General features: G+C 41.4%; 2 protein-coding genes across 3 annotated transcripts in view; both read left to right on the forward strand.

Moving 5' to 3' along the window:
- Window positions 1-3410: 3410 nt before the first annotated feature.
- On the forward strand, window positions 3411-17305 carry CUNH16orf87 (chromosome unknown C16orf87 homolog). Of its 2 annotated transcripts, XM_057401116.1 has the most exons (5): window positions 3411-3665; window positions 8261-8357; window positions 11188-11370; window positions 16054-16111; window positions 16766-17305. In XM_057401116.1, the coding sequence occupies exons 1-5, from the start codon at window positions 3600-3602 to the stop codon at window positions 16785-16787; spliced, it is 426 nt and encodes a 141-aa protein (XP_057257099.1). In that variant the 5' UTR covers window positions 3411-3599; the 3' UTR covers window positions 16788-17305. The 2 variants fall into 2 exon arrangements, with proteins under 2 accessions (XP_057257099.1, XP_057257098.1); XM_057401115.1 differs by lacking the exon at window positions 16054-16111 and having other exon boundaries at window positions 3416-3665.
- MYLK3 (myosin light chain kinase 3) overlaps window positions 11233-17696 on the forward strand; it is a 54708-nt gene continuing 48244 nt past the window's right edge. Inside the window, exon 1 of the mRNA XM_057401107.1 lies at window positions 11233-11370. Coding sequence (XP_057257090.1) covers window positions 11356-11370 — 15 coding nt within the window. The 5' untranslated portion in view covers window positions 11233-11355. The remainder of the gene's footprint in view (window positions 11371-17696) is intronic.

The raw sequence follows: 17696 nt of genomic DNA on the forward strand, positions 1-17696 counted from the left end.
ACTTCCTTGATCCCTGTGATGCGTTTCAGCTTTAGTCATAAAGACCCAGGATGGTTTTCTTGCAGTCATAAGAAGCTAAAGTAATGGATTTCATGTTAATAGTGAGGAGCTGAAGATACAGAACAATAGCAAGTGCATAAATACATACAAGGGCAGATAGAGAGTTGGAAAAAAACCCTTGGTAAACAGAGTAACAGCTGCAGCTATATATTTCCATTTTGACAGACCTTTTGCATGGTTTAAGCCCCATAATTACAATAACGGCAACTGGAATGTGGGCTTCATGAAACCAAAAGACATTAACATTTAACCACATTTTGAAGACCCAAGTGCTTTGTAATTGAGAAATGCTCAATATTTAACTGCACTTGGAGAACAAAGTAAGCATTTGTACCACTTCAGTTTTGTTCTTGCCTGAGTTCAGAGTAATAGGATCTCAAAGCACTTGTTAGTCACAGCTTCAATTTTTCATGAAAGGACACAGAGGGTACTCAGATTACAGCTGCTCTGAAACCTACCAAGGAGAAGCATAGTAACAATATTATGTATTGCAAACTGTTATGGTTGCCAAAATTGCCAAAACCAAAATCACAGAAAACAGGATTAAAGCTTGTCTGTATAATTAGAGTAACTGTATGAACAGCTCTTAGCAGTTATATACTGTAACATTACAATTATTAAATTCATTCATGGTAACATTGCAAATATTATCATCTACTGTTTCTATTATTTGCAATTTTCCCCTGATACATTCCACTGCTGGTATGAATACCCATGTATTTTAGATGAAACATAATAATTCTCTATATAGTACTTTGTCTGTGGAAAGAATACAAACCCCACGGAATATAGCTGACTAACAATGAAGTTGTTAATTAATCAGCATGCATTTTATAACCTTGCTGACACAAGGTTGCACAGCATTTTAGGAATTTAAATTTCCAATTTGCTGCATGTTGTCAGCTCTTGGGCAAGTCTGAGACTGTGTACACTCTCAGGGGACTCCACTGAGGAGAGCCAAATGCCTCCAAATTATCTGTAGTGCTGAGCAGGAATGTAACATGTAAAGTGCTTCTCTCTCCAACTCTAATGTGGATCTATGAATTGTACCTACTTTGAGACCTTTTTCTTGTAAAATTCCAGTTGCATGCCAAAATACTGTAGTGTGCAGGAAGTTGGTGTGGCAGTGAAAAGGGGAAGGAACCCTGAGATCTCAGATCACTCAGGTCAGCTGGACTCTCATTACGATAGCAGACAAAAAGAAACCACCAGGAACAGACACTTATGCAGTCATGTGTAGCTTTTCATAAAATAGAGAAATGGTATAACTTTCGTATTTTTCTAATTTTCTAAAGTCTCTTTAAATGAGTTTAAAACACATTTTAAGTTAGACTTGGTCTTGCAAAACACCACTTATTTTTGACTACCTTAAGAGGGGAGGTACATGTACCCTTAGAAATGTTTTGTTGTGGTTTTATCAGTGCTGGATTAAATCTCTGAAATGATGCAAAAGAAATAGCCTTGGCCTTCACAAACTTGAAATTAGTGTGTGTCCTGGGTTCAGCAGTAGCAGTCATGTTTCTCCTCCTTGGGAGCTGGTGCAGTGCAGTGTTTTGACTTTCGGCTCGGGAACAGAGCTGACAGAGATGTTTTGGTTTGGCCAAGGACTTTGTGAGCCTCATGCTCTGCCAGGGAGGAGGGGAAGCTGGGAGGAAGCAGAGACAGGACACCTGACCCAAACTGACCAAAGAGCTATTCCATACCACAGCACGTCATGCCCAGGATGTAACTGGAAGTGAGCTGGAAGGGCTGGGAGACTGCAGGGTTGGAGGAGGTATCGGTTGGAGCTTGGTCGGGCATGGGGGGGGCGAGTTATCGGTTGGCTGGTGCTGAGGTGTTGTATTCTCTTCCCTTGTTATTTCCTTTATCATTATTATCACTGGTGGTAGCAGTAGTGATTTGTGTTATATCTTAGTTACTAAACTGTTCTTATCTCAACCTGTGGGAGTTGCATTCTTTTCGATTCTCCTCTCTGTCCCTCCGGGAGCAGGGGAAGGGCAAGAAAGGGGGGGAAGTGAGTGAACGAATTACCTGACTGGGTTTAAACCGCGACAGTGTGTTAATAAATTAGAGTAACAAGAAAAGCATACATCTTTGGTAAATCTTAATGATCAGTTGTCTAGCTACCACTACTACCTTACTGGCATTCACAGAAACATAGAATTATAGAATAGTTTGAGTTGGAAAGGACCTCAAGATCATCTAGTTCCACACCCCCCCACCCCCCATGAACACGGACACCTCACACTAAACCATGTCACCCAAGGCTCTGTCCAACCTGGCCTTGAACACTGCCAGGGATGGAGCATTCACAACTTCCCTGGGCAATCCATTCCACTTCCTCATCACCCTAACAGTAAAGAACTTCCTCCTTATATCCAATCTAAACTTCCCCTGTTTTAAGTTTTAACCCATTCCCCTTGTCCTATCTCTACAGTCCCTACTACAGAGTCCTTCCCCAGCATCCTTACAGGCTCCCTTCACATACTGGAAGGCTGCTATGAGGTCTCCACACAGCCTTCTCTTCTCCAGGCTGAACAGCCCCAACTTTCTCAGCCTATCTTTATACAGGAGGTGCTCCAGTCCCTGATCATCCTCGTGGTCTCCTCTGGACTTGTTCCAACAGTTCCATGTCCTTTTTATGTTGAGAACACCAGAACTGCACACAATACTCTAAGTGAGGTCCCACGAGAGCAGAGTAGAGGGGCAGGATCACCTCCTTCGACCTGCTGGTCACGCTCCTTTTGATGCAGCCCAGGATACGGTTGGCTTTCCGGGCTGCGAGTGCACACTGAAGCCAGCTTGTGTTCAGTTTCCCATCGACCAGCACCCCCAAGTCCTTCTCTGCAGGGCTGCTCTGAATCTCTTCTCCGCCCAGCCTGTAGCTGTGCCTGGGATTGCTCCCATTCAGGTGTAGGACCTTGCACTTGGCATGGTTAAACTTCATAAGGTTGGCATCAGCCCACCTCACAAGTGTGTCGAGGTCCCTCTGGATGGCATTCCTTCCCTCCAGCGGATCAACCACTACCCATTCGTGACATGGTTTGTGTGAGAAGTTACCTGAAACATCACCTGCTTTTTTTCTCTCCCTATCACGGGACAATCCGGAGCTGAAGCGCTGTCTGCCCCTCGCTGCTGTTCTCCTTCACAAACGCACTTTATGAGGCCCACACGCTCACCGCCCCCGCCTCGAGTCCCCCCGCTCTCAGCGGGCTGCTCCATTCCCGGCGCGGGCAGCGCGGGGAACACTCCCGCCCCCCGCGCGCGTCACCAATCCGGCGGCGGAACCGGCCCCTTGGGGGCGGGGGTCGGAGCGCGGGCGCGCGCCCCGCCCCGCCCCTGCCGCACGGGCGCCGCGGTGGGCGGGGCTTGTCCTGCGCCGGGGAGCGGCGCCTTTGTGGAGGGGCTGTGCGGGGGCGGGCGGAGCCCGGTGAGGTTCTGCAGGCTGCGGTCGGCGCCGCGGCCCCGCTCTTTCGCCCGGCGCTCTGGCGGCAGCGGCAGAACCAGCGGCAACAGCAGCAGGAGCAGCAGCAGCGAGCATGTCCTCGAGCAGGGCCAAGAAAGTGAAGATGGCCACCAAGTCCTGCCCGGAGTGCGACCAGCAGGTGAGGAGGCCGCCGGGCCCGCTCCCCGCTCGGGCCGGGGGGAATAGTGACCACGGGGTTCAGAGGGCGGCCCTTCAAGCGGGGAGGGCGCTGCCCCTCACTGCCCCCTGCTTCTGAGTCAGGGCGAGGGAATTGCCCCGCCAGCCCGTGGTCGGGGCTGTCTGTCCCAGGCCGGCGGGCAGCCATGTGGCGGAGGGCTCTCCGGCCGTTTCAGCGGGGACAGGTGTCGGTGCGGCTGACGGGAGGGATGTGAGCCAGTGGAGTCCCGCGTCCCTCGACTGTGGTCGGTGAGGGCTGCGGGGCCGAGCTGAACTCCGGCCGCTCGCAGCCGGCTTCCCGTTCCCGGGGGGCCGGGCCGCACCCCGAGCCAGCGCATCCCGGTGGGCGCCCTGCTTCCTCCTTGCCGTGTGACACCCTCCTCCGCAAAGTAGGCTTCTGTAGCGCTGGGGCGAGGAGCTGTCGGGCGAGCTGCTTGGTTCACTAAAGCGTTTCCGTGCCTCTGAAGCAACGTTTGTATGAGGTAAATGTTGCCTTTGCAGTCTCTGCCTGGAATGTGGGTGAAACACCGTCTTCCTCTTGCAGGGTAGCATGATAGTTATGTTATGCTGAAAGTGTGATGTGCAGAATTATATGTTAGTGTTGTTTAGAAACGATATTAATAATATAATGAACTTGGTAATTTGTGCAGTGCATTTTGCCTTTTGAATGAATAACGAGCCTAAGGCTACCTGGGAGAGCCTTCAGTTTTCTCATGGAGTAGCTCAGAAACAGCAAAATTTAGACCTTTGCTGCCATTTCTGTTGTGCAAATGTAGATGGGATCTGTCGTTTGTGCCTTACTGCGGTTTTGTTATGGGTACAGAATACAGCTGCTTAAAGTTAACAGCAGCTGATTTTCACAGTTACAGTATAGGAGCTGTCTTCATCTGTGCTCTTTGCTGGTGAGGATGTTGCTGTTAAAACCAGGCCGTGTGATGGGGACAGCAGCACACCACTGCAGGAGGCTGCCAGGGGGCTTCTGCGTGTGACCCTGGGGAACAGAGTTCTGTTGTTGGACTTTAGAACTGAGCTGCTGCACACTGTTGCAGCTATACTTAAAAAAAATAAAAGGCTGTTTTTTTGTTGTTTTTTTTTAATTTTTTTTTACTTACGAGGGCTAAAAAGAAGTCATTTGTTCTGACTTGCATAGATTTTATAGCGTTTCTGCTCATTCTGGAGCAGTTTGGAAAGTTAAGCTGTGTAGGGCCATTCTTTAGTGTTTTAAGCAATAGATGAACCCTTGCAAATGCTCATGTGTTGAGCATATCACTGAAGTACTATTCCTGAGAAAAAAGTAGTGTGCCAAGTTCTGCTTGTTCGTTGGTGAAAGAAGAAATTAAAATGAGCAAAGAGTTGAATATGCAAGGGGTGCGGTTTTTTTTTTGAGAATAACTGTAGTGGATGTCAAACTACCAACAGTAGGAAGAGCAAGGAAGCAAGCAGGCTCTCACAGGCTCTTTAATGCTGAGCCTTTCACATTGTTCTGTGCTTTAAAACTGAAATACATGGCATACATGTGTAGATTTAGGACAAGAGGTAACGGCCTCAAGCTGCACCAGGGGATGTTTAGACTGGAAATTAGAGTCAGTTTCTTCCCCTAAGGGCACTCAGGCATTGGAGCAGGCTGGCCAGGACAGTGGTGGAGTCACCATCCCTGGAAGTGTTTACAAACTATGTAGGTGAGGCCCTTTGTGACATGGTTTAGTGATGGCCTTGGCAAATGCTTGGCAGTGCTGGGGAATGGTTGGACTTGATGATCTTAAAGGTCTTTTCCAGCAGAGTTGATTCTACGATTCTAATGTAAATTTTCTGTTAACAGCACTTCCATGGCTAACACAGAATTAATGTTCATTGTATGTGCCCTGCCCTGGCACAAGCATTGCTTGTAGGACCTTGCTGTCCAGTCCCAAAAGTTTGAGGGAAGACAAGAAACTAAACCCACAGTACAAGTCATGTGTGGAAAGGCTCTGTGTGACTCTTTAAGTGGTTGTCCTATGCTAGCATTTCTTAAATTCTTCTAAGAGCTATGCATTTATTTCTGATTTCTTTGCTAGAAGTGGCATGCTTGGAAATATTTAGACAACCACAAATAGTGGAGTGTAATATTGAGTAACGCTACTTAGACTGTTGTAATTTAGATCATATGTAGTTGCCATTTAGGCTTCTTTTTATTAATAAAAAAAAGGGTTTTGATATTTTCACAGTCAAAGCATAGCTCCATTTAACTGGGGAGCATGAAGAACTTGCAGTCAGAAGAAATAATTATCACTTCTTAATTTAGCTTCAGGTAAATTTTCTTGTACAAGGAACTAGTTTTCTTTTGTTTACAGAAATGTTAAACAGAGTAAACCGGTGTTTGTAGGGCTATGTTGCGCTGTCAGTGTAGGTCTTTGAAGGATAACTGGTATGGTTCCCTGAATAAGCCCCTTCCCCCCTAATCTCACACTCCCAAACACACACACACCCCACCTATGTGCTGAACCTGTAACACAAGAACAATCTTGTTCTGTTATGTACAGTTAAGTTCATTGAGAAGTACTGGGTCTGTTCCAACCCCTTTGAGTGATTTTCACCAAATTATTTTAGGCTGACTCTGTGTCCTTGGTTTAGCAGTAGCAGTCATTTTTCTCCTTCTTGGTAGCTGGTGCAGAGCTGTGTTTTGACTTCCAGCCTGGGAACAGTGCTGATACTACTGATGTTTTCAGTTGTTGCTAAGTAATGTTTACCCTGACCAAGGACTTTGTGAGGCTTATGCTCTGCCAGGGAAGAGGGGAAGCCAGGAGGAAGCAGAGACAGGACACCTGACCCAAACTGACCAAAGAGGTGTTCCATACCACCGCACGTCATGCCCAGGATGTAACTGAGAGTTACCCAGAAGGGCTGGGACTGCAGGGTTGGAGGAGGTATCGTTTGGTGCTTGGTCGGGCTGGGGGGGGGCAAGTTATCAGTCGGCTGGTGCTGAGTATTGTATTCTCTTTCCTTTGAAACATAATTATTGGAGAGACCCTGGTGTTCAAAGCTGGGTTTAAATGGAGACTCCTCTATCGCCTTAAAGATACTATCTCTGCTAGATAGTGTTTTCTAGTACTCTTATACTGACATACGAATAAGGAGATAAGCATGTACACAGTCAGCTAAATTCTGAGCTTTAAGGTTCAATAAACCTTGATTAGAGTTTGTTTTTTTTTATTATGTCATTGTCTCCATAAAGTGAATTAAAAGGTCTCTAGTTAGAGAAAACCTGAGTCAAAATCTTATCTGTAAGCTGTTTGTAGGGTGAAGTAGAAGAGTTAAGATGTGCTACAGAAAGCAAAATAACTTGTTTATTCTGAGTAGCAGTTAAGTTCCCCTTTACAAATTCAGGTACTAACTTGGCAGGTCTTTTCATAGCCAGTAGAACACTGGATCTTGGTTCTTGTACGTGTCCAGTAAAACTGAGCAGGTAGTCATGGTTCTGTACTCTGTGGACTCTGACAAACTTGCAGAGACCTGTCTTAAAGAATTACTTTTCAGAAATTATCTCCTGCTTTTTTTCCCCCCACTGTTGTGCTTCAACACACGTTAACTTTAATGTGTGATGTTAATCTTTTCCAGATCTTTGTTTAAACTTGCTTTGTGTTTTCAGTCTTAAGCCTAATAAAAGGAATATTGTGTATTCTGTACTACTTTAAGAGATCTCAGCTTTAAGTGAAGCTAATGAAGTTTGTTATTTATCAGCATCCCTTTTTTTAATTGCTCAGAGTAAAGTTTTTGTCATTTTTCGTGTAAGTGTGACATTTCCAGCTGTTCTCATCTTAAGTTGTATTATGCTTGGGGGACTGTACTGCTCCTGACAGCTTTGCTGAGGAGGAGGAGCCCTGGAGTCTCAAACCTTTCAGTCTCCAGTCAGCTTTGTCTAGCTGTGATAGGTTGAGTTTTGTGTTAAGCAGGCCCTTGTGTAACCACATAGTCTGTTTGCAGGCTGTTGTGGAGTGTGGTACAGATGCATTTGGTTTGCTTCGGGTCTCTTGTACCTTCTGTTTGAAGCTGCTCCTGCTCTGTAGAGGGGTTGCTTTCAGATGCTTCTCAAAGTAAATGGATTCAGAATGTACTGACACTTTTAACTCACACTTTTTCTTTAATTGTTTTTTAGAAGTAAATGAAGGAAGCAAACCTTGAAATGTCTAACTGATTTGACTGGGGATATTTGAGAGTTTTAAGAGAAACTGTATTTCTGCTCTAATTCAGCCTTGCTTTATTGCTCTCTACTTCACCTTCTTCCTGACAGTCTGGGGAGGAGGGTTTGTAATATAAAGCAGTCACAAACTCTGATTTTCAAACTTGGTTTCTAGCAACTGCATAAAGAAAAGGCTTGCTAGGTGATTCACAGCAGAACCTGTTTTTACTATGCTTAGATACAATTATGTAATAGTACAGGCCAAAGTTTGTAGAACAGACTGAATTTGAAGAGGTATCTCCAAGGACAAAATGCCGGTTACTAGGGTTTTTTTTCTTCATTGGACAGGAATTTTGTCAGAATTTGAAATGAACTGAAATATTTGTCTTTTATTCTCCCAGGTTCCTGTTGCATGTAAATCATGTCCCTGTGGCTACATATTTATTAGTCGAAAACTGTTGCATGCTAAACGTGCTGAGAGATCACCACCCATCACAGGTAATACTTACAGAGGTGGGAAGAAGGGGGAACAATAGTTCTTTCTTCTTACTTGTAGGTAAAAGATATTTTGGTTTTCTATGTAAATTGATTGTTGTCAGTTCACTTTCCCTTTAATGTGTGCATGGTTAATTTGAATATGTTAATTTTTCTTTAATTTTGAGGAGGAAAAAAAAGCTGGTGTTTTCAGTCTTACTTGCTTCATACTTGTAATGTTGGCATTTATTCTGTGTCTAGTCTAGCTACACTCATTGGTCACTATGCAAAATAACTCTGTAGGTTTAAATTTTAAACTTTACAACAGTTTGTGTGCCTTTAATGTAGCAGAATAGAGCAAACTATTCCACCTTACATAGAGAGAAAGGAATGTTCAGCTGATGGGGGAAGGAGCATCAACAACTGATAACAACTATGGAGACAATAAATAAGACTAAGGATGCCAGCCTTCAAAGTAGCCCAGTGTGTAGTGAGACTGGAACAGGACAGAAGCAAGGACATACCAACTGCTAACTCGGCGCTAGGACCTTGCAAGCTTGCGCAAGCACTGAGGTCATTCAGTAAACACAGTGAGGAAGACTATCAGCAACCACCAAAGACCCCCACTCAGCAAGAAAGCACATGCTTAATTAGGATGCAAATATTATAATTAGTTCCTGGAAATATCATGAATACAGAAACAGTTTCCTGGAAAATCTGTGGATATGAATGAGTATGCTAAATATATAGCTGCTGCCAGCAAGTAACAGATGCGCTCACATTTGCAAAGCTATTTGTGTATGTGCCCAGCTCTGCAATAAAGAATGCCTGCCTTCTAAAACTCCAAATTGAGTCTGAGAGTTTTTCCAATCAACTTTTACAGTAACAGCTCCTTACAGAAAGCTTTCTGTTAATCCTGTTTTGAAGCTTAAAGTCTAGAGGTGCTAAAGGAGTCAGATTTCAGACTACATGCAGATTGAAGACAAATTTTATGAAAATAATAGTTGGTCATATGTTTAATCTAGAACCATGTGCATCTGCTTCTCTCTGCATGGGTTAAAGTAAAAAAATAGTGTGGTTCTCTGTCTAACTTACATACCTTTTGTTATAGATGGGCACAGTAAGAAGTTGGTTGAATGTGCATTCTGGCATGGTTAAGTCTCCTTGTGTTCATTTTTATCACTTCCTCCAGTACTAGTAGGAGTCAGTTAGAACAAGCACCTGTCAGGGAAGAGGAAAAGAAACAACAAACCCAACAACCGAAAGTATCTCATCTATAATGTCTGCTTTTTAAAATTGCTTACCAGGCCTACAAAATGGAAGCTAAGTATTTGGTATTTTACATTACAATTTTGAAGGATGCTTGTAGTTTGCTAGCACATAGGAATTACATACCATTATACCAGATAACCGAGCTTTCAAGGTGGAGGGAGGAGGTTAAGCAATGCCTGTGGTAGTTTGGAAGTATTGGTCAGTTTTCTTTCCCACCCTCCCCTCCCCAGTTGTTAATAAAGTAGTTACCAAATGAAGCTGAAGGCCATAATCTGGTGAACCAGAGCTCCAGGGGGATCTTATCAATGTATATAAATACCTGAAGAAGGGGTGCTTAGAGGACAGAGCCAGGCTATTTTCAGAGGTGCCAAGTGACAGGATAACAGGCAATGTGTACAAAAATGCAGGCTGTTCTCTCTGAATATCAGGAAACACTTTTTTACTGTGAGAGTGACAAGCACTGGCACAGGTTGTCCAGAGACATTTTGGAGTCTTCGTCCTCGGAGATACTCAGATGCCATCTGGATGTGGTCCTGGGCAGCTGGCTTTTGGTGGCCTTGCTTGAACAGGAGCATTGGAGAGGTTGATCTCCAGAGGTCCCTTGCTACCTCAGCCTTTTTGGGATAATGTGAAATACAGCTTTCGTATTGACATTACTGACACATTACCCTGCTGTCCAGTGTGTACCTTATGTCTACACAAGATTAGTGGGATAATTGCAGCAAAAAAGAAAACATTTCCCACGAAGGTGTAATGGGAGACCATGTATATCTGTATTGTGCTCATAAGTTAACTGCAACTTCCTTTAGAAAACATTATTGTTGAAAATACTGGGACATAGCTACTGCAGAATCATGCTGCAGCCTTGCAAATGTGCATCTAGTCTGTGTTAATAGTGTGCTGTGGGGACTATTTTTGCACCCAAGCTCACTAATCTCTACTTAATTAACAGGTGAAACTCATGTAAATACTCTTTTTTTTTTTTTTTTTGTCTCTGGCAAGACACGTGGTCAGCATGAAGCATTCTGATGCCTTGTGATAGGCTAGACTTGGTGGGACATATGGACTAGGTAATGTGGCATTTACTGACTGCAGCATTGACTCAGCATTTCGATTTCTGTGAGCAGCAGGAATGATTTCATTGATAGTGTCAAAAAAAGATGGAGTACTTTGATGTTTGCCTGCTGTTTGCCTATATGATAAACTTTTTTCTTTGGCTAGTGGAAACAGATACAATGGGCTGTCTTGGTGTTTGTGATATGTACAGTTTTTTTCATCTTACTATGGGAGACAACTTTTGTGTGCTAGCAAATATTTCATTGCAAAATGCATTTGAAGTAATTAAAGGCTTGGCCTTTGCAATCAAGAAATGAAGTGTCATTGTGGATATGATAGCTTAATTTGTGCATGGGGCAGAAATTTCTGTGCAGATGTAATTGTTCAGTAAAGTCATCTAACTGCTTTTGCTCAGAGAATTAAAGAAGAAAGGGGTTGGGGAAGGGGCAACTGCTAAGAGTAAATTAGTAAAAAAAGATGAAAACAACCCTAGGTAATACAATATTATCTCTTTTAATTTGCACAGAAAACAAGAATGAGGCCAAAAGGAGACGAACAGAGAGAGTTAAGCGAGAGAAGATAAACTCTACAGTAAATAAAGACTTAGAAAACCGAAAAAGATCCCGGTCTAGCAGCCATTCAGACCATAGCAGACGAGGAAGAGGAAGACCTAAGAGTGCCTCAGCCAAAAAACATGAAGAAGAAAGGGGTATGAGAACTGAAAAAATGTCAATTGTGTTTTCTTTTTGTATAAAGACTTTTTTTATCAATAAATCTTTATACCTTTCAAACCATTTAAGTAAGTAGACTAGTTCAGCCAGTACTTGATATCTTAATATGAGGAAGGGGCTGTTTCACATCTGTAGAAAGCTCTGGTTTTGTTTCAGTGTCTGATTGGAACTAACTCCAGAGAACTAGTTTGTATTTTTAGCCCCTGTATCAAGTTTCAACATCTTTGAAAGCCATTGGACTGTAGTAGGGTTTAGTAGCTTTTTTTGGTTTCTTTTTTATTATTTTTTTTAAGTACTGCTGCCCTGTATCACAGGGACAAACAATATGATGATGTCTGTTGTCAGAGTGATTAGGATGACTGGATTGCTCAAGAAGTTCCTTGAAAGCTTTTGGAGAACCAAAATAAAATTGGCATCTTGAGTCAGTACTCTGACCTGAATTTTTTCCTACAGAATAGTGGTTTCTACAGAGTAATGTTCTAGAGGAAAAAATACCTACTGACTTACTAAGGTTCCTTGGTGACCTGCTGGTTTTAATCTTTATACAATAATGAGACGGTTACATGCAGTAGAATAGTCTCAGGTCTTCAAGTATGTGACTATCACTTAGGATTCTTTTGTGGGTTTTTTGTGGGTGTTTTTTTTTTTTTTTTTTTGAAAGCCTGTTGACACTGTGTTTGCTATATGTGGTTCTGGGGATATTCATTTTAGGCCTGAATAGTGTACCCAAAAGTTAGCATGGACTTAAAAAGGCTGGAAGGCAGACAGGAGGGGAGTAACAAGACTTTATATAAATATTCAGATCTTCTTCTTAAAACTACTGAAATCTTCAAGCATACCTTGCGGCATTAACTCAGAATTGCTTTGTTTTTTCCTGTCACACCTTACTTTTTAACAAAAAATGGGTTTTAAACCATGTTGCAAAGTGAGTTCTTTTAAATTCTAACTTTTCAAAACTAATTTTTGTTGTCTCCGCTGTTTAATGTAAATCTGTTCTTTCTTAAAGTTTCTTTTCTATAAAAACAAAGTACAAATTGGGATTTATTCTTTTTTTCAGTGCTTTGGCTGTGGAAGGAGGATATGGAATTTCATTTCTGTATGTTTTTTTGGATGGCAATTGCTTTACTGGAATAGGAATACACTTATAATACCTAATCTCTTCAGTGTTGCATGTGGCTTATTGACGTATGCAGCTTCACAGAATACAGAATTTCCCTATTTGTTATTGATCCAAGCTATACTTTAGCACCAATGGAATCATTTCTAGGCATTTAACTGTGGGTCAAGTTCACACATAGTTTTGGTTTGAAAATTTCTGCAAGCTGGTTGGGTTGTCCTATAAAAATAAATAATCTTTGCTGTCCTCTGAAAAAGAGGAAAGCAATCTAAGCAAACAGAAGATCCATTCTCTTAATGCATGTTTTATAGTCTCCAAACCCCAAGAATTCAAAAACATGAGGGATATTTAAAGAATGTTTGTCTGTCCAAACCTGGGCTAAATGTTTTCAACCTTTTGCTGCCTCCTTTGAAGTGTGGCAATATGCAAGTGTTCTGAGGTAGAAATATGGATGCAGTGAGATCTTTGCATGAGACCTCACTGTATGTTCTTTTCTTGGTGTTTGATATTGTGTTTGGGGTTTTTTTAAGTTGAGTTGCACTTAAGATTGCTTTCGCCTTTTTTGTCCTGTACTACCATCCCATTTACTTGGTGGTGTGACTACTGCTGCTACTTCTGCCTTGGCCTCTTCTGCAGAGCTGATACAGACTTGGGTTTGCACTCACCAGTACAGCACACCTAACTGTATAGAAATAAGTGGGATTAGGATATTTTCTTACTTCTTATTTCTGGGTATGTCAGACTGTAATGTGTAGACCGCTGTGGTGATTATTGGGCAGATTGAAAAAAAAAAACAAACCACAAAACAAAACAGCTGTCATGGCTATAAATTCAGTAGAGAACCCATAATTTTGTAAGTAATTATTATAAAATGAGTTGATGTTGACTCCTGCCTTTTCAAATCACTTCTAAAATTGACCTGACAACTGTGTGTGGAGTAATCACTGGGAATTTTATAAATGTTCTTCCTTTACCAAACCTGCTGCTTTATAGTGGTGTTTACATAAAAGCGTATTAAGCAACTTTAATTCCTCTACTACAACTAAGGTGATTTTTTTGTGTGACTCATTTTATAGTGTTGAAAATTAGGTCTGGAGCGCGGGAAATTAGTTTAGTGTCTCTTGGGCTTCTGCAATGCCTGATGTATCTGTAGATGTAAAAACGGGAGAGCAGGGAATATCTGAATTATAATAGCACGCAAGAGCAGATAATCTGTCAATTTGAAGATCATCCAGTGAAGATTTCCTGCCTAAAGGCACCCATGACATCTGTAGCTTTGTTACTGTGCTTGTCATGCTCTTTTCGTGCATAGCATGGTTGTTCACAGTTAGGTCTGTGCCTTGGACTAACTGTTCTTTTGTATGTTTTGTGAGTGGCTCACATTAGAGCAAAGATCTGCAGGATTCAACAGCAACTAAGAAGAATAGGAAAAGCAAAAAGGCTTTTAAAAATAAGCTATCTTTCCTGCAGATTTAGTAAGAAGGAATGGAGAGGGAGAAAAGAGGAAGGTGACACTGAGGGGATATGACTGAGTGCTGGGACCCAGAGAATCAGCCACGTGATGACCCTGGAAAATAGGAGATTGTCCCTGCAGGCTTGGCTTTTCAGAATTGTCACTTAGTTTCTTTGTCAGAAATGATACAATCTATTTTGAAAATACCTTCATAATAATTCAATTGTGATTTTGTTGTGGAGATGGTATAATTTTTGTTGTACTGTGTGGGACTGCAATACCAACCAGGCTTGTTCCCAGGCTGCCTTGTTACCTACACAACAGCCTTGATTATATTAAAACAAACAAAAAACCTCTCAGATGGTGGAGGAAGTGGTATTGGTTGTTCAGAAAGAGAAGTGTCAAGTGAGACTAAGTAGGAGTAGCCTGGAGTCTTACTAAAGCATACTTGATACGTAACAAGGGAATAATCTTTATAAAATTATGTACATTTCAGTATCTTGATAATACTTAAGCTGAACTGAAGTTTTCCAGTAATTTCCGACTATATTATTTGTACATTTTCTTGCCCAATGTATGCATTTAGGGTAACTTACTGTCTTGGGTAGTGAATTTCAGGACTTTGGATTTTGAATTAATGCAAAATCTGTGAGGGGGGAGGGTCCATTTTTGATTTATACATAATCATATTTTAAGGGTTGTGGGTCTAGTGGGTTGCAGGAGATCTGGGATGTGAGGCATGCTCCAGAAAGACTGATATTTTCACCTAAATAGCCTCTTAGTTGTATAGCAAAATACCTGGTCTCACAAAAATAGTGTTGTAATTCTGTAAGACAGTCTTTTCCTAATAACAGAAAAATTAGTCAAAACTACTTCTAGGTAAGACTGAAGTGAAAAGTTTTAAGTGTCTGTAGAAATCACAGTATCCTATGAGTAGCAAATGATAAAATGTCATGCAGGTGCAAGCTCTTCACTAGGTACTCACAAGAAGTAGGATTGTTTTAAGAATGTTTAAAGCTTGCAAACCTGTGTTAATCCCTGATCCTGTTTGAGATCAAGATTTTAATTCTTCATAGGTGAAGTCTGTCAGAGCAAGCCAGTACTGTGGGAGGACAGGGTGGAGGGGAAACCTGAGAAATCTTTTTTGCTAAGAATTCTACAATCTGTTAACAGTTTTTAACTTTGCTGCGTGCTGACATACTCAGGTGGTGGTTGGATTGTTTGGTTTGGAAAAAATGAAGAAAGGGCAGGGGTTTAGATATGAAAATGGAAAAGGATAATGTGGAATAACCAGTGTGTGTAGTGTCTGTGGTCAGAACCGCTCCCAGTGTTGTTAATTTGTAAATAGGAGGGAGGAAGTAGAGCAATGCAGACTGGGTGTATGTATAGAAACTGAGTTACCTTAACTTATGTATAGAAACTGAGTTACCCTTACAGGGTAGGAATAGCAAAACTCAGTTTCTTAGCTTTCATTTCAAACTCAGTACACTAGAGAATATTGTCTTGTGTAGCAAGGGATAAGGAAGAAGTCACTTAAGATTCCAAATAACGGACAAGCTTCAATTTGACTTATTTTGCTAAGTAGGTGTCCTGGATTCACATTAAAAACTGATGCATCTTTGTGTGCCCAGGCTCTCACTAAGCAATTTTACTTGCAGGGAAAGTTGAGCTCGTGTGTGATTTAAGTTGTCTAGAAATCTTTAAGTAGAGGTGTTTGTTGCTGTGCTGTGTTCTGATTTAATACTTTTCCGTATTAAATCAGAACATGCTGTGTTCTGATTTAATACTTTTCAGTATTAAATTAGCACACAGTGGTAAAGGATTTTTTCAGGTTTTCCCCCTTTAGTAGTTTAATACAAGCACTTCACAGGGGAGGCAGTCTGTTGGAATGGTGTCTGTAGCGATAACAAATGTGAAGCCAAGTCTAAAAGTTTTGTTATGAATGTGGACCCATGGCGGGGATGACTGTGTGAGAAGGTGGAGATATGAGGTGCTGGGATTCTATGAGTTTGCCGTATGTTACTCTAACTTACTGGCCTTGAGCACTGCAGTATGAAAAGTTCTTGACAGCTTGCTGCTGTGTGTCTGTAGCATTGAAACAAGCCACCATGACCAGAGGGAATGCAGAGGCTTTCACTTGCTCACTGAGGTGTTGGCATTGTTCTGTATCTGGGATAAGATTGAAAGTCTGCAGTATAGAAAATCCAGAAATGTTCAAGGTGAGATATTTGGAACCTGACTTCTGCCATGTATCTGCATGTTAGTTTTGGACACTGTAAATAAACCTTGGGTTTCTGGTACTTAGGTGTAAAATAGGGGGGACAAATGTCATAATTAGTGAGGATATAATAAAGTACCTTTGTTTTCTAGGATGGGAGGTGTTTATGTAAAGGAAAAAAAAAAACAAAAAACCCCAAAACCCAAACAAATTTAAAAACCCAACAGAAAACCCCAAATAAACAAAACACACAACCAAAAAAACTATAAACGCCCACCATAAAACCTGGAAGGAAACTTGGATACTCGTTTTTGTCAGGAATCAATATAATGTTAACAACTCATTCTTTCTTCATTGTTAAAGAACAGAAATTCACTCATGCTTTTGGATGACTAATTCTGTGGCTCTTCTAGCACCTTTGTTCATTCCTTCCTCCTCTTTCTCAGTCCTTCCATGCGTAGGAGTTGACTGTTTAACTTCTTTTCAATTCCAGTGCTCCATTCCACGTAATTTATTAAACTTTGTGTAACATGCATTAACTTAAATGGAAAAAGCTTCTAATAGTGACTTTTTTTTCTTCTACAGAGAAACAAGAAAAAGAAGTTGACATGTATGCTAACCTTTCAGATGAAAAGGCCTTTGTATTTTCAGTGGCCTTGGCGGAAATAAACAGAAAAATTATCAATCAAAGACTTATTCTGTAACTTGTAAACACAATCTGATGCATTTATATGCAGAATTGCTAGTGTATTTCCAAGGTGTCATGGGCTCTCGGAAAGTGTTTTGTCTGTATTGACAAGGACCATGGTATTTCTTTTTAAAATTCTGCTGCTGTTCTTGGAAATCTGTCTCTACAAGTCAGAAAGAAAGAGTTCACAAGATTGTGTTATGAAAAATCATAAAGCAGATGTTTTACGCCTTGAAGACAAATGCCCAGAGAGACTGCACCCATTCCAGAGCACTTCTTTTAAATTTCCTGCCAGAAATGCAATATTTTAAATATTTCCAGAAATAAATGGTTTTCCTTTAAAATTATATATTTCAGATTTTTCAGCTATATTCCAGTTTATGTATGTATAGTTCACATAACTTTTTAATAAATTGATACTCCAATATTTTATTGAACTGGGCATTAAGTACATGTGTGGTATTTAGTATGTGTTGGTTTTAATCCTCTTAGAAATCTGGTATTCTTCCTAGCTGTGACTTTAGATTTGCACTTTTTTAAAAGGTGTGATATAATTGATAGAAAACTAAAGTGGTTTCACTTTGGGGGGTTATTCTGCTTGATAACTTCAAATTGTTCATTAATTCTGTCTAGAAAATGATTCCCTGTTACACAGTGTTGTTTAAAAATTGCATAACTTTTGGGGTCAGACCCGGAAGTTTGAGAACTAAGTGCTGTTTTGTAACAACTATTTGCTGGGTGTCAGCCTTGTCCAGGTGGTAAGTATTTCTCCCAAACTCTTAGCCCACTACTGGAGAGGGAGAGAAGCAGGTGTCAGAAATGCAGATC

This window comes from Pezoporus wallicus, unplaced genomic scaffold (genome assembly GCF_028554395.1).
Source record: "Pezoporus wallicus isolate ANWC-B61680 ecotype Strahan unplaced genomic scaffold, APGP_CSIRO_Pwel_v1 contig_13541, whole genome shotgun sequence".
Taxonomy (NCBI): Eukaryota; Metazoa; Chordata; class Aves; order Psittaciformes; family Psittacidae; genus Pezoporus; species Pezoporus wallicus.